Source organism: Corvus kubaryi, unplaced genomic scaffold, assembly GCF_017639235.1.
Source record: "Corvus kubaryi isolate FWS band 111438036 unplaced genomic scaffold, C.kubaryi_AGA036_p1.0 138, whole genome shotgun sequence".
NCBI classification, from domain to species: Eukaryota; Metazoa; Chordata; class Aves; order Passeriformes; family Corvidae; genus Corvus; species Corvus kubaryi.
The window spans coordinates 17718-34000 of NW_024580672.1; the positions used below are offsets into that span (position 1 = coordinate 17718).

Below are 16283 nucleotides of genomic sequence, written 5' to 3' on the forward strand. Positions count from 1 at the left end.
AGAATAAGGGGGCAAGAGAGTCATAAGGTATTTTTCTACACTAACAAGAGGCATCCTACCAGGTCAATGCTGTCTTTGGTCAAGAAGAGACAGCAAGCGGTAACTAAAAATTGTCGTATTATGATAGTTAAACTTTTTTCTCTACTTTCTGTGTCTTTCAAGAGCAAAATTCCTTCTAGAAACCTCTACGGCAGCCACGTTCTGGATCTAAACCAGATTTTATTTAAGCACAAATAACTGCATATACTAGATGAGAAAATAATCACCATTTTCAACTTGGAGACTTCCAGATCCAGTCCTTATAGGCAAGAGAGGAACTAACTGGGAGTGAGAACACACAAGCTAGTTCAGTTTGCTACAGTGAAGTATGGATCACTTGCTTGGAAAGAAAAATGTGTAGAGTTTAAAAAGTTTACAGAGTGCTATAAAAAATAACATTCAAATCCCTGTGAAATAGAAGCAGATCTGAAGCACTGGGACAGATTAGGTAGCTTCCCAAAGAAGCATTCATAAACTAACAACAAAAGCTGATGAAACACTGGAAGAACAAAAACATAGGGAAGGAAATCGGCAGTTCTACAAAAAATGTTTTATATCAGAGAAACTTGTTGTTCATCTGTCTTTCATATAATTAGAGGGATACACACTAGCCTGATACTTTATGAAGAAAGATCTGTTATTTGGCATAGATGAAGTAATTTGGAGGATAATAGTAAGATTTAAAAAAAAAAAAATCTCCATTCTCATAGTATCAGAAGAATACAAGGATTACTATACCAGATCAGGCCATTGGCCCCCTAAATTAAGTGTAATATCTCTAAGAACAGCCATGATTAAAAGATGTAAAAGAGAGAACAAAATGCCTTTTAAGAGGCTGCTCACAACCAATATGGTCTGAGGGCAAACACAACAGAGATGCAGATTAGCAGAAATTGCCATATGCTCCAAAACATGTCCAATTTGTTTAATTTTGTGTAACATTATTAGTTATTCTAACAGAGAGCATGTTTTTGATCCACAGGGGGCTTAATGTGCTAGGCACTCAAGTGAGGACTTCTTGCTTTCTCAGCTACAGACTAAACAGCCACAGTATTACCTCCTCTTATTCAGCATAGTTATTGACAGAGTAGCACAGCCTATGGTACCTGGAAGCGTCCTTTAATAATAACGGTTCTTATTTGATTGATTTCCTAATTTTTTCTCACTATTCTTTGTGTAAGTACCAACATTGGAGTGCCCTTATCCTTCACTAAATTTTATTGAAAAGACACTAGCACAACACTTCCTGTGTTGCAGGAGCTTGTGCTCTCTGCCTCAGGATGATTGTGTGCTACAGATATTTTGTGGCTACTTAAAGTGCCAGACAAGTAATTTCAAAATGCTTTTCAGGAAGTTAAATGTCAATTCTCACATCAGTCCTCGTAAGAGATTCCAGGGAGCTGAACCTCTTATGTTAATCAGAGGACAACATGCATTTGGCAATCTTGGCAACACCAGCCTCTGTCCTCCCACACAGCCAAGCTCCAGAGCCCTTTTGATGATGCTGCCTCAGCACACAAAGTGCAGCTTTCACAGCCCACTGTACACTGGTCTCAAAATCTTAGATCCTGTTACAGGTATTTGAGCTAACAACTATTCTGTTCCCAATTCCAGTTGGACATACGCTTTAAAATGCAAAAATTCAGGGGTTTATGTCTACCAGCATTCTCTTTTGCTCCCTGTTCTTATCTCTGCAGCTATGGCCTCCTGCTTTGCTACTTCCAGAGTCTTTGGAAAACACCCACATTTGCCAGGGAAATAGAAACCCCACATGTGAAGGTACTATAGGAAGTGGAGTCTGAAAATAAGATCTCTATCTTGTATAAAAAGTGTGAAATTCAGATTATCATCCAAATTACACTCTTCCATTTGTATCACCTAGGTATGGCTTTAGGCTTCTCAGTTGTCCAGGATTAAGTGTTTTGTTTCTGTGTGTTTTTATAAGTGCACAGTACTGCATATAGTAGATACTCTTCTTACTCTTGACACTTAGACTGAATTACTAAAATAGCATTTTGATTGCAGGAGGAAATGCACAAGAGCCAAATTTGTTTCACTAAAGAAAGTGTTCTAAATACAATTATGTTGCTTTTACTCTGACTTCCCTACCTGACTAAGAACAGCAGAAAGTTCCCAGAAATAAGAAGAAAACGTTTTGAATTTACTCCAACAGCCAGAACCTCTTGTGTTGCTTCCTTACCCACAAACTGCCCCCACCTCCAACAAATGCTGCTGTAGCTCTGCAGCACACCTGCCCTACCTCCAGCTTTAACTAATTCAAACATGACTTACACCTGGGCTTTAGTCCATTTACAATGAAAGTATTATCCACCATAATAGTCTGCAGCTACTTGCTTTCACATCAAAATCAGAACCATGCTTGGAAAGCTGGCAAGAGCTAAAATATTAATTGCTGAAAGTAAATCAAGTCTTCAAGAAGAGGGATATGTGCTTTCTGCTTTACTATTGATTTATTTTTGATAGGTTGAAAAGAAAAATCTGGCAATAGAAGATAGACCAATTATATCTGTTATTCCTGATTAGCTGAAAATCATTGCCAACTTCTAAATCACTTGGGATTTTGTATCTATGCAAATGCCTCGTTGAGAGAAGCACTGGCATGCTTTTTCTGCCTCACAAATGCATTCATATCTTGAAAAAAAACTTGCCAGGCAGTATATAGAAAAGTAAAACACACCAACCTATAATTGGAGGCAAAAGGATGTAGAATTCTTGTTACAATTATATTTTATACACAGAGCTTTCATTTAGAGTTATTTTATGCGTTTACAGTGTCTTCCATGCCAAAGCACCCAAACAAAGGGGTGATGTAACTGTGTGTTGGGTAATGATTTTTCATCCACTCCTCTTTTGCTCTGCAGACACAGACTCAGTTATTCAGAACAGAAAAGGAAGATATTTCTCCAGTGAACTGCACAAATGATCAGACAACCAAGTCTGACTTGAACCAATATATTAATTTGTGAAGTGTATGGAATGAATTGCATAACCAAGATGTGGACTAAACTGCTCTTATCCCAAAGCCAATCCCCCTCTTCCGCCCCACCCAGGCCTTTTCGGTTTTGTTGTTTTGTTTGGGGGTTTTATGTACTTGTACAAGATAGATAACAAACAACTTGTAGCAATGTTGGTAATTGTTACTTTGGTAATTGACAACTAAAAGAAAAGATTGAATTTTACTGACAGATGCCAGGTGAGGATTAACACAGAGGAAAGTTTTCCAGATCAGAATTTAAGTGCACCATAAAAGGGCTCTGAAACATGATTTAAGTGAAATTTAAACCTAAGACCAGAGAATCTTTTCCATGCTTCTTTAAGAAGCATGAAAAATAATAACACAGTGCAGTTGTCAAAAGGTGCAAGCACAGATATTACAAAGCTAAATCATACAATACTGATAATGTGTATTTGCATAGAAACAAAAGCAACTGTGTCCTGTTACCCAAATTAGATGCACACATATAAGTGCTACCTAAAAATGGATACTGGGTATCACCTGAACAGATTAATGAAATGTCTCAATTAATACCTGTACTTATCCCCAGTTGCTTTTCCCCAGAAAAATTGCTAACAGCCTGATGCCCATTTTGCTATCCTCTGGAAATGCTTCTCCTCTTTTAGAAAGCCACAATGAAATGATTAAATTAAATGGGGAGAATATAAGTCTTTTCCCCATGGTTTACTTGGGTTCTGTGTGGGTTCCAGAGTAATTATAATAGATCAAAGCAGCTAATTAAATTTTAAAAAGCTATTCAAATCTTACAGTAATCCTGACATAATTCAGACAGACAGTATTTCGTAAGTGTAAAAATTTGGATCACTTAATTTTTCCTGCAGGTCAGTTCTTGTTCTCAGAACCATAGCAAACAGTTTGTGATCTACTAAAAGCAGAATCTAAAATTATAGAGAGATTCACTTGAGGAAAGCAGAATAAATGCAGGGTTACAAGTCCTGGGCTTTCTCCATGTCTTTCATTGTCTAGCCAGGCCAGCACAGCTGTGGGGAGCTTTGGTGGGTTTTAACATGTTACAAGCCTAGCCCATTACTTTCTGTCATATGTTTTGGTGCAAGCAAATAGTAACAAGTCCAATACTTTGACTAAGAGGAGTTTTAAGGAGCCTCTTGTAGACCCCTTTTTCTTAGCTCTTTCATCTGCTGCTGATGGGAGAACTGCTGCCTGGTCTTCCAAACTTGTTTCTTAAGAAATACATTTTGTGTTTCGATAAATATAGTTTGAAGATTAGCAAATGCCCTCATGATCCAGGACTTGAGCTCATATGCAAAGCAGAAATAAATTCCTGCTACATTAAATGGCCACCCACACCTACTCCCTGCATGTGCCAGGATTTGGTGTCTCTTTTCAATGAACACAAGTGCAATACCCTATGCAGAAGGATTGTGGGTACCTGGAAATCTGTATTTACATCTCATCCAGCTAACTGCCGTCAAAGCAAACACTTTAAGGGGATCAGCTTGCTCTCACAGATTTCTCTTGCTTCTAGGAGTTCCACGTATCTCAGTGATTTTTGCAGGGGAGTTGCAGTCTATATTTCTTCACACTAAGAGAACCTGCTAGGCAACTATTTGTAAGTAGTTATTAGGGCTGTGCATACTTGTGGTTGAAAGGAAAGCAAAGCATCTATTGTACAGTCATTGCATCCTGAAAATGGAGGACTAGCAAGAGTTTTTAAGAGGGTTTGAGCATCACTGATCCTTGAAATACAGAGGTGTTCTTATATAATCATCCTTTTCCAACATACATTGCGACTGAAATTAGTAGAATAATAGATCCATTCCTCTAACAGTCCCAGCTTGGGGAGAAAAAAGAGCCTCAAACCTACTTGGAAACCAGATTACTCAACTGTTATTTTATAATTTATCTGAAGCAGATTGTGATGTTTTAGGTTTGCTTGCTCAGATCACACTTCAAGCTGTGCGGTATCACAGTTGATTAAGAGCCTAGCTTTAAATGTAGATAAAACTATCTAAAAGCTGGAGTCACAAAATGAAATTCCAGCCTGTCATTTAGTACATAGAAATAATTTATTTTCCTCACTATATTCAATTTAATAAAAGTTTTTGTCTTCCCGTGAGTGCAGGAACTGAGGCCCTCAGCGCATTGCGAGGGGCCCATTCTGGGCAGATGATGTATTGTTTCTACCTCTGACAGCGACCTTAGCTTTGCCTCTTTTAAACTTTGGCAGCCATCGCAGAAGTTTCTGTGCCAAGAAGGCATTACTGAATGTAAATGATATAAACAAAACTGTCTCAGACTTAGAGTTCTGTTTAACCCAAAATGGACATTTCTTAGCAAAACCTTTCATCATGCAAGAGCTGCACAGGAGGTAAATGCTTTCCTAAGTGTGTCTTGAACAGGCACATATCTATTTCCGGGCGTTATTTTTCTTGCGTTTGGAGTGTCAAAAGACCTACCAAATGAGAGGAAACTCGACTCTTGTTTTTCAGACTGCAGGTCAGATTGAGACAAGATTTCCTGCAGGAAGCAGAGATGTTAACAGAAAGTGCAGGGATCAAAACATGTCCATCCGTTTCTCCCCTCACTTCATGCTATACAGCCTTCACAACCTCCTCCTCGCCAGAGAACCCTGTCTTGACCAAAGGGACTTGTTTGGGGCAGAGCGAGGTGGCTGTGGGACGGAGGGGCCTGGCAGGGGCCCTCCCCATGGCCTCTCCCCGAAGGTCAGGGAGACCTGGCTGCAGGGAGACAGGGGACAGCCTGGGAATCCAGGGCTCCTGCGGGGATGTGTTAAAGTAATCTGCAACGTGAATGGTCTCCGTTGTCCCTAATATAGTGCTCATGTGTTAGAGCTTCTCTTTAACATCAGTGAGCATTCAGTAGATGAAAAGGAACCCTGCAGAGCTTGGTGCAAGATTTAGAAAATTCCTTCAAGACTGCACACCTCTGACCAGAAAATCTCTGTGCTCTCCCACATCTGCCTTTAAAGGCCTTTTGTGAGGTCCCTGTACATTGTGTAAAATGAGTGTCCTCACTGATATCCACAGCAAACCCTCCCCTGAGGCTGAAATAAGGAGGATCACACTACTAGCAGAAAGCTAAAAGGCCTGCCTGAGCTCCAGCAAGCCTGGAGGTGGTGACTGAGCAATTCCTGAACTGTCAGAGTAACTTTACCACTGTATAGTACATAGAAGGTAGGGTTTTTTTAAGATCTGTGAAACTCATTGAAAGCTTTGAATCCAGGTGTTAAAGACCAGCAGATCTAAAGCAAGGCAAGGTGGTGGCATGTGTTGCTCTCCAGCCTTGCTGTGATTGAAGGTACACACGAGTCATGCACAGAGGAGTATGTTGGACCCACTTGCTGTGCTGCAGAGTCTCAGCAATTACAACCTGAGAAGCCACAGCCAGCTGAGCTGTCAGATTTGGAATAACTGGATTAGAGAGATCTATCTGCTGGATTAAAGATTCATTGCCCTTCAATGACTCACTTCATAACCACTAGCAGGTCACCCTGCATTCATAGTTGTCTCTTTAAGATACTGTTTCTGCAGAAGGAAAGGCCTAGTGCCATCTATCTGAAAATATTCAGAAGTAGACATTAGTGTTAGCAGTTTAACATAAACATGTATTTGCCTAAAACCCCCCACAGAAGAAGGATGAATTAAGGTATACTTGGCTAGTCTAACTAACCAGGAATGTGTTAAGGTTTACTTGGCTAATCTACATTTCTCTGTGGTTTTATATGAGAACTTGAGTAATTCAGATTTTACTAAAGTCAGGCCAAAGACCAGATTTTTTGACAGCTGACTTAAAAGTTGACTTCAGAAGGAAACAGAAGCCTGAGTCTTTTTTTTTCTTCCTCCAGGCAAACATTTTCTTCTCTGAGTGATGAGCTTGGCTTTCAGTTTTCCAATGATAAAATGTTACTGAACAAACTCTTAAGCTGTTTTTTTTGTAAAAGTATCCAATTTATCAGAGGAGCTAAAGCAGACACAAGCCATACAGGAGCAGTTTTTGAGGTTTTCCAGTTCAGCCTTGGTAATTAAACTTCTCTATTTCTTCTGGCTCAAATTAATACAACTAAATTTATTACAGTATTTTCATTTAATCCCTCTGTTTTCAGAAGGCTTTGGAATTGGCCATAAACATTGATGATGATCTTAAAGGTCTTTTCCAATCTAAACAATTCCATGGTTCTGTTCTGTGATTTGGCATTTGATGTTTTCTTTGGGGACAAAACCAGGGAACTGTTTTGACCACTTACAAAGAGCTAAAGCACAGAGAAGCCACAGATTTTAAGTGCTCTTCTCCAAACATGGTTGTCTTCTGGTGCAACTGTTGTGCTTTCACACGTATTGCGTGGCCCCACGGATAAAGCCCACGTCAAAAGCAAGGCTTAGGACACTAGCAAATAAGACAGCCATAGGCCCTCAGGTTAAGTTTTGTATATTACACATACACTGTTTGGGTAGCTCAGGTTTCCCTCTCCTCCAACATGAAAATAGCAACTGAGCGAGGGCAATGACTTTTCTGTCCTACTGTTTTATCCATGACACAGCACAGGGACCACTCAGTTCTTATCTCTGTGAAAATCCAAGCTGATAACTTTAGCACCTTTTGACATTTCGGTGCAGGGCTAATAATTAGCATGGCTAGCCTGGTTACCATCATATAGGCTGGAAAACATTTACAATTTACAGCCTATGAAAACCTTACTTTTTCCATACTGATGACAGGGCAACCCAATTCCCTTTTCCTACAGACTTCAAAGAGCCATGGCATCTGTTGACTTAAACTTAACTCTGTCTGTTAAAACTGCTTTATTAGGTCAGCAGCATACTAAAGCAAAAAAATGTCATCAAAAATTCTTTGCTCGTTGCTTTTCAGTTATTCAGACTATTTCATGTTGTGGCAGCATTGATGACTGGACTAGATTGTAGGAATATTGAAGTGCTGCAGGACCTCACTTCAGTATGCTCAACTACAACAAATGTGGAGAGACCCATGAGCACAAGTCACACTAACTTCGAGGGCATCAGACACTGATCCAGGTACATATGCACAGTCCAGATACAGCCTCCATCAACCAGCACAAGTCATTCTAGCTTCAGGTAACTGGTGGATATGTACCTCTTTATCACTGCCTTAAGGGTCCAGCAGCCACAGACTGAACTTAGGGCAGAAACTGGTTTTTCCAGATATTCCTCTACTTTTCCAGTCCATGCCTAATAAGAAGATACCATTCCCACGTAAACAGGTTGCCATTGCTTATTAATAACAGCTGATCTGGTAGAGGCTCAGACTTAAATGTGATAACTGAGAGGCTTTTGTGCTCTCTGTGTTTTCTGGTCCCTGTTATAAAAATACCTTTACAGGTAAAGTAGCCATACATACCAAAGGGAAATTTGGAAAGTAAGACTTGCCGCTTATTTGCTTAAATGTTTCATTGCATATTCCCAACAGTTGTCTTTTTTCTCAGCATTATACCATTGCTAAAAAAGAAGCTGAAGAGATAAATTCAGTGTTTTGGTGTTTCCTTTTCTGTCTCTTGACACATCAATCCCAAAAGATGTTTCGAAAGGCAGGGACCCAGCCAGGGGAATCAAGAGTATTTGCCAATCATTCACTTAAATAGGAATTTCTCAGAGGTGAATTAAATACTGGAACTCTTGAATCACTCACGTATGGTAGCCAACTGGAAATCAGAGTGAGGAAGCCGTAGAAGACAATAGCTGCCTCTTTCACAAAGGACCACACTGCAACCTTACAGTTACGTGCCCTTTAACTGGAAACACTGAGCAAACAAATAACAAAGGAAACTTTGCTTCCCAACACCACCAACAGATACAGTTTAAAGATCTACCCAGCAGAAAGGTTACCTCTGGAAAATACAACACAAGATTTTCAGTTTGATTCATATTCAATTAAGTCAATGTGTTTCATAGGAAGGAAACAAACAAACAGACAAACTTACAGTATCAGCTCCAACCTCCCACCAAGGCAGTTTCTAAGTTTTACCACCAGGTTCCCCATCCCCCCAGTACGGCAAGATAAGGAAATCCTGAATTCATTGCAGCTGGGCTGATGAGCCTTGTAATTAGGACATGCAATGTGGTCTTTCGGGCGCCTTGAGAGCACTAACTCTTTCAGTGCCAAATCCTTTCTATCCTGTTCAAGCTCAAAATGAGACTCTATTTGAGAGGTACTATTGTCTCTATCTTTTAAAGAAATAAGTGTGCTTTGCTAGTGGTGCATTGTGAACGCAGAGCAGTCATTGCTTTTGGTGGAATTCATGAGAGGAGCAGTCTCCCTGCCACCTCCCAGATGAGTACTAATACACTTGAGACCAGAGTGAGTCAGAATGCATTTCTTTCTTCCTCTCTGTTTTCTGTCTGAGACCATCGACATTCTCCCTGGCACTCTAATCACCCCCCTGGACATCCCCTTTTGGTGTGAAGCTAATTCAAAGTTTTTATTCAAAACCTGTCTTAAAAATCCCCTTTGCAGCAGTGCAAACACTTAGTGAGGGCTGAATTGCTGTTCTGCTCAATTGAGTGCCCCAGAAAGGAAAAAAAAGCCAGCAAACCAAAACTGTTTTATGTATCTCAGCAATATTCATTCACCCCTTGTCTTTTACAATGACAAAATGGAGTCAATCACCATTTCATCACATTCATTACAAGCCCTAAGCTTTCACTATTTGATTCCAGGGGCCAAGATGAACTTTCCCATTATCACCCTTATTATATAACTTGGCTTTTGGGAATGGCTTATTTCCTCATCTCCTTCTGAAGAACTGGAGATTTCCAGAGCTAGAAACAGGATGTAGCACCATTTGTGTTGGTGCTCTTTATAGCAGCTTTCAAGTACCAGATTGATGTGTTTTTCACATTGACTTGGAGTCAAACAGATTTAAGACCATTTTCCAGGTCAGATTGGCAGGAACAGCTGAATCAGTTTGCCTGACTACCCAGAGGGATGGGCTGCACCTTGGGATCCTCTAGGCATTTTCCAAAGGAATGCACTGTTCTTTAAAGTACCAGTGACATCAGCAATGTCCACCTTCTCCTATACTGTCATCTTCTGGGATGTTATATTTGTTTCTTCCTTTTTTAACACCGGGCTTCAAGATGATTATAGGGAAGTGTTTCACGGTGCCACGTGTGGACTGGATGTTGTGCCGTGTCCAGCTGTGGCATGTATTGCACAAGTGCCCCGCTGGCTGAACCAGGTGGCCACTTGTGCCACACTTTGGCCACAGAACCACTGGTAGCTGCTAAGGTTATGATTTAGTGTCAGTGCAGCCCACAGTCTGATGGGATCCTAGCTTCTGACACAGCTTCTGGCTGCCACGGTTGAAACAAAACTTTGTGAAGGTTTGCTGCCAGAGTGAGCCACCTTGTTTTTCAGTATTGACCTGAAATGTGCCAGGAAGGGTTGGTGGAGGAGTGAGTTACATAGCATCCAGCTGTGGTTCCAAATTGCTCCCTTTTAATGAGGGCAATAGCTCAGTGTAAAGGATGTGTAGGAAAGAAAACAGTCACCACTGCATGCTCTACGTCCAACTCAAAGCCCTCTGTAGGCAGCAGATAGATATGTTTTGGTTTGTTACTGAGTTGGCCCTGGGGGCAAAAATAGCAACCTCCTGATGAGCAGGAGTTACTCTACATCCCCAGAAGATATTCCAGGTTTTGGCAAAAGGTAAAGAATTTGTGACTTCACATGTTTTGTGTCCATACTTTCACCCTTCTATAAAATCAGATAATAAGGAATTTGCAAAGTTACTGATGTGTGTAATACAGGTGAAGTACTTTAAGAATCTCTTGGCAAGAGGATCTCTTAAAAAGAAGTATTTTATATTTTTCCAAGTGTGTGTAAGAGAAAGTGGCTCCTAGGGAGACAAGAACTTCTTGAAGACCCTTAATTAATACTATTTTGGCATCCACAGTACTTCCCCTTCCTTTTAAAAATTTGATGCCAAGAATTTCTCATTCCAATAGCATCCAATAAATCCTAGAAAATAAATTCCAGTGACCACTGGAGGTATCTTTGGTTGCTTGATGTCTAAAGCAGCTAAAATATTTTTTTTAGTTTTTGAAATACCTTTTCCTTTTAAAATCTATGGCTTTAACCCCTGAAACAAAGTGGCTGTTTCTCCTCTCAGCCACATCATCTTGCACGAGCACAGAACTGTGCTATACAGGATGTTTTAGTGCCAGGACATATGTGAAGTCCCATGTGAGATCAGATTCCATTCTGGGGCCCCTTGAATTGATCCTGCTGCTGTGCACCAGCTTCAGCTTTGCAAGAGGGGTCAGTGGAGCTCAGCATGTTGTGTTTGACTATAGTGCAAGTGGGTGAAGCAGATTATGAGGCTGAATGTTTCTGTACAGTGTATACCATCTGTGGTGGGATGGGATTCAGGGCTAGTTGGGTCTCACCCAGGTACTTGTCCCTAGAGCTTTAATACGATTTTTTTGGTATGCGACTGTCATCCAGAAAACACTCACTGTGCAGACACCCTGAATGTTTGAGATCTCTGAAAGAAATTTGATTTCAGATTTATTTCACAAACTCTAAATCAATTTCAATGCATGTCCTCAAAATGTATATAGCATGTATAAACATATGAAAACATATATGAAGACCCCTTTGAAATATTTGAATTCAATAGAATTAAGGCACAGAGGCACAGATTGGACCTATTCTTACCTTACTTTCCCCTAAGCCAGCAGTAATTCTCTGATGCCAGGAGAATTACATGAGCATAGCATGTAATGACCTAAGGTGGAAACACTATGTGAGATGTGTCCCATCATGTGAGGATGGAAAGGACAGTCAATAGTTGGTCCTATTTCTACAGTGATTCACTATGATGTTAATTTTTTTAAAGAGTTTTTATTTACTTTTTGAACTCCACTATGCAGTTTCTTTTGAACTTTAAGAGGTTAAAGTGAATTAATCCTTGTTATCTCCATTAGGGAGAATACCTATTTAGGTGTTGATGGGTTTCCTGCTGTTCTAAAACTACTGAATAGCAAATTAGGAGTTACTGATTTTGATTTGCAGATTGGGAGAGGGAAGATCCTGTTGAGGTGAAGTACAAAACCTGGGTATTTACTGTTTATCAGGAAATGTTTAAATCACAGCAGGTTCCCCCTTAGGAAATCCAAAGCAGATGTAGATCTCAATGCTTCTTGTTATTATTTGAACATGGGACTCTGTGTTGACTGTCTGATTAACCATACTGGAAATTAAAAGTTACTGTACATTTTTCTTGGCGTTCTTTTCCTTTCCCTGACTTCAATATTCTTTGCGTAAGTAGTTTTGGACACAAAAGGGTTCTGTTTTGTGAGTTGTTCTTTGAGCTTTTTGCCTGCATAATCCAACTGTGCTATGAATGCATTATGGTCAAACACAAGAAAGCCATCATTGCTTAATGGAAAGGTTGGACTAAGAGAACCATGGCAAGCTCAATAGTTTCCTCAACAGTGGGGTGACCAGCTCCATTGCACTGCCTTCGTGAAACCTCTTTATTAATAGCTTGTATATTGCTCCCCTCGAATATGCAGCTGTGTTCCTAAGAAAAAAAAAATCACTTTTTTTTCCTGCTATTTTTATCCATCCCCTATTCTGATCTCCTTCAGAACAATCCTTAATACAGTACTATGTTGCATGTGACTTATTTGTTTTCTTTTGCAGGCTCTGAGCAGCAGTCTCTACAAGAGTGCATCACCTTATGGCTCGCTTAATAACATTGTGGATGGGTTAAGCTCCCTCACTGAGCATTTCTCTGACCTATCCCTTTCTTCAGAAGCCAGAAAACCCAGCAAGAGGCCACCTCCTAACTACCTGTGCCACCTCTGCTTTAACAAGGGACACTACATCAAAGACTGCCCCCAGGTAAGGAATATATATTCTGAAAAAATCTTCATCAAGATTTTCTTTATTCCTCGATTTAGCAACACAGAATTTGACTGAAATACTTTAGAGTGAGTAACACTGAAGAAGTATTTTGACAAAGTGCCAAGCTAGCCATGTGTTCTTTTAATCTATTCTTTATCACAATGCTGATGGACAAAGTAGACTATTTCATTTGCCTCTTAAGTATTCCAGAAGACATTAATCTAGGCACAGGAGTGAGTAGATTTTGGTAACTTTAAAAATGGTTACTCTGTAATTTTCTATCAGGAAGCACTCTATGTAGTCAGTTTGGCAATGGCACTTAATATAAAAAGTTACATATGCTAAAGGAGAAGAAATTGTTACATTCGAAGAGAATTTTGAATCAGTGTTGCAGTAACACAGGCTCCAGGTGCAAAATCTTTTTGTCTTACAGAAGATGTTTGCTTTACTTCACAAAATGTGATGGTCTTTGACTCCTAGAACTTTTCTGTAGTGGCAAAGCTGGCAATATTTATTTCCTTTGAAAAGAGGTATAAAGCAGTGTGCACTAAAACCGCTTGCCAGTCTGCAATTTATTTTTTTTTCCTGAGGCTCCCAAGCCACAGTGTACCAGGTTTCTTAATTTTCCCAAGCTTCAGCTGGACGCAGTTGTGTTGCTGGCTTAAACTTTCGCAATTTCAGCAACATCCTATATAGAGTCCCAAGGAAATTAAAATGCTGCCAATACTCTAAAAACACAGATGTGGACATTACCAGCATCCACATCGTTATGACTTTAACCTCCTCTCCTCTTATTGTGTGACTTTCAGCAGAATTAATCTGCATAAAATTAACTACAGTTAATTTGCTGTTGAGGATGTCAGACATTCATAAACCAAAACACAGGCAGAAAAACATCTGCCAGCAGAGCAAGGTCAGCATGAAATCAAGTCTAACATCAGATGAGCTTTGAGTGTATTCCTCTTGCTGTTATGCGTAGACTAACCTTATTACTTTTGCTGTATATCTTTCATTAATTCTAATTAATTCTAATTCTAATTCTAATAGTTCATTTGCAGTCTTGGGTGTGGCACTTGAAAATATTTTTACTTGTTCTTATTTTAATCTAGATTAAGAATTTTCTTTAGGAAAAAAATGAAATTTTCTTTACTAGGAGATCAAAAGTACTCTGGGGTATAGACGTCTGTGTTGTATCTACTTAATTTAGCATGTTACAGAAGAATGTGAAGATAAGACCATGTAATAGCATACATTAATTAACAAGAGGAGTGAAACTCCAATTACTAAATATGTGTCAGAGTGAGAAACTGCTGGACTGGGGTGGGTGGCTGTGCTTTGCCGTGCTGTGTGAGAAACCAAGTGCATGCAACAGGTCACTTGACAATCAGTATGTGCAAGCTGCAGCTCACACAGATGGTCCCAAGTGAATGTGTCAGTGTTGGAGCAGTAATGCATTGTTTATTTCACAGGTATTTTTATGGTTTGAGGCACTAGGGATTAAACATGTGAGTGAAAATTGAAGACACGCACAGAAATCCAGGAGATATGAATAATTAAGGGCTGTGTAGAAACACTAATTCTCTTAAATTGCGTATCCTGTATAATTTTTTTTCAGATTTCATTTGTAAAGTCTTCAATTTCTCTGTGAACCAGGAAATGGAAAGACTTCCTATTGGCATACTCTGTGACTGTCCTGTGAGCTTGGGAGCAATGAGTAAAGGAACACAGGACAGGGGAACATCTGCTCTCTCACCGCATGCAGTCTATGGTTACAGGCAGCCGTATCATATAGCCCCTTTCGAAAACTGATCAGGTTTTACTTGGGAAGCATTGCAGTGTTTTGCCCTTGCTACTGCTGGTGTGGGAAGCTGCTCCAGAACCTCAATCCTCTCCTAACTAGAAATCTTACAGTTTCTAGGACGAGTGTAACTCATGGCCACTTTATAGTCATTTGTTTTCCTGCCAACATTGTGCTCCACTGAAATAGCTCTTATCCCTCCCTGGTGTTTATCTCAGGATGTATTAATAGACTGCAATCATATCCTCTCTCAGCATTCATTCTGTAGGACTAAGCAAGCCAGGTTTTCTCAGTCTCTTCACAAAAAGTGTAGAGCCCCTCTATTCCCCTGTCCTTCTAATGGCTGTTCTCTTGTGCTTTTCATCTCCTTGCACATGCATGACCACATGTACATGTGGCACCCCAGAACAGAGCTTGTCAGTGCCTTCTGCTGTGTGTGCACGTTTCTGTTTATGTTAGTTGAGGGACAGGTAATATGAAATTGATTCTGTTTAACTGGAGATTTCTTCTAACACAGGCAAGTACTTTCTGGTTTAATCAGCAACTGTCTTGAAAAAAAGCAGAGTTAAGCATTCACAGAAACACACACACTTTCCTTATGTTACCTGATTTTGAGGACAGTTCTAAAGAGGATGACCCTGTGTACACGAGTTATGTTCAAAACCTTGAAAACATTGTACACAAGAAGGGAGCACCAATGGCAGGATCAAGCTTTTGTCATAAAGTCCCCATTTGTTACCACTGCTTTTGACAATAACTGATTTCTTAATTTGAACATTGCTAACCTATGACATATGAGCTGCCTAAAATCTTAGGGTTTGATGCTTAGTTTTGCTAGTGCTATCAAAAATAAAAGTCGTTTAGCAAATCCTACCAAAAAAAAAGGTCTGTAGCTATGTGTTTTTAAAGTACTTAAACCTGGATAGAGAAAAGAGATAAACTCATCTGATGCGTATCAGTAAATCATACAGTATTTTTCTTTTGTTTTTATGAAACTGCCTAATAAGAAACACATTTTGAAATGGGGTGTTTTATGAAGTTTTTTCTTCATAGCAAAGAAATTGTGCAACAACTTTAGAACTTAATATCCTCCCTTAATTCTGCCTGTTACGACCACTGAAAAGATATGTTCTTTTTCTGTTGTTGTAAAAGTTGATGAAAATGCATGTACCGGTTCAGATTTATATCTTAAGTAATGCTCATATTCCAGGAGGTTAAATAATTATAAACAAAAATTGCCAGCTTTAGTATTTAAGTACTGCAGGTATCTGCAATTTTTCTAGTATCGTGTCCACAATTTTCTGTTTGAAAATTTAAATGGGATTTAGCAGACTTCTATTATTTTAGCATGTAGTTTGTGTCATATATAGTGATAGAAAGTGTTTTTTTCTGTTTAAGAAACTACCAGAAAAAAGAGCAATGTTATGACTGTGATTCATCATTTCCAATTTGCCTACATTTCCAAAAAGCTGTTTGTTGCAATAATTATGTCTATAAAAACCCCAGCATTTATCGTTACTATCATCTTTATAGCAAGCCTAC

The 16283-nt window shown here is 39.5% G+C and overlaps 1 protein-coding gene across 2 annotated transcripts in view; it reads left to right on the forward strand.

Moving 5' to 3' along the window:
• Positions 1-16283, forward strand: part of ZCCHC24 (zinc finger CCHC-type containing 24) — a 109337-nt gene that overhangs the window by 4041 nt on the left and 89013 nt on the right. For both annotated transcript variants that reach the window (XM_042018520.1, XM_042018519.1), the window contains exon 2: positions 12740-12940. In XM_042018520.1, the coding sequence (XP_041874454.1) occupies positions 12740-12940 (201 nt within the window). The remainder of the gene's footprint in view (positions 1-12739; positions 12941-16283) is intronic.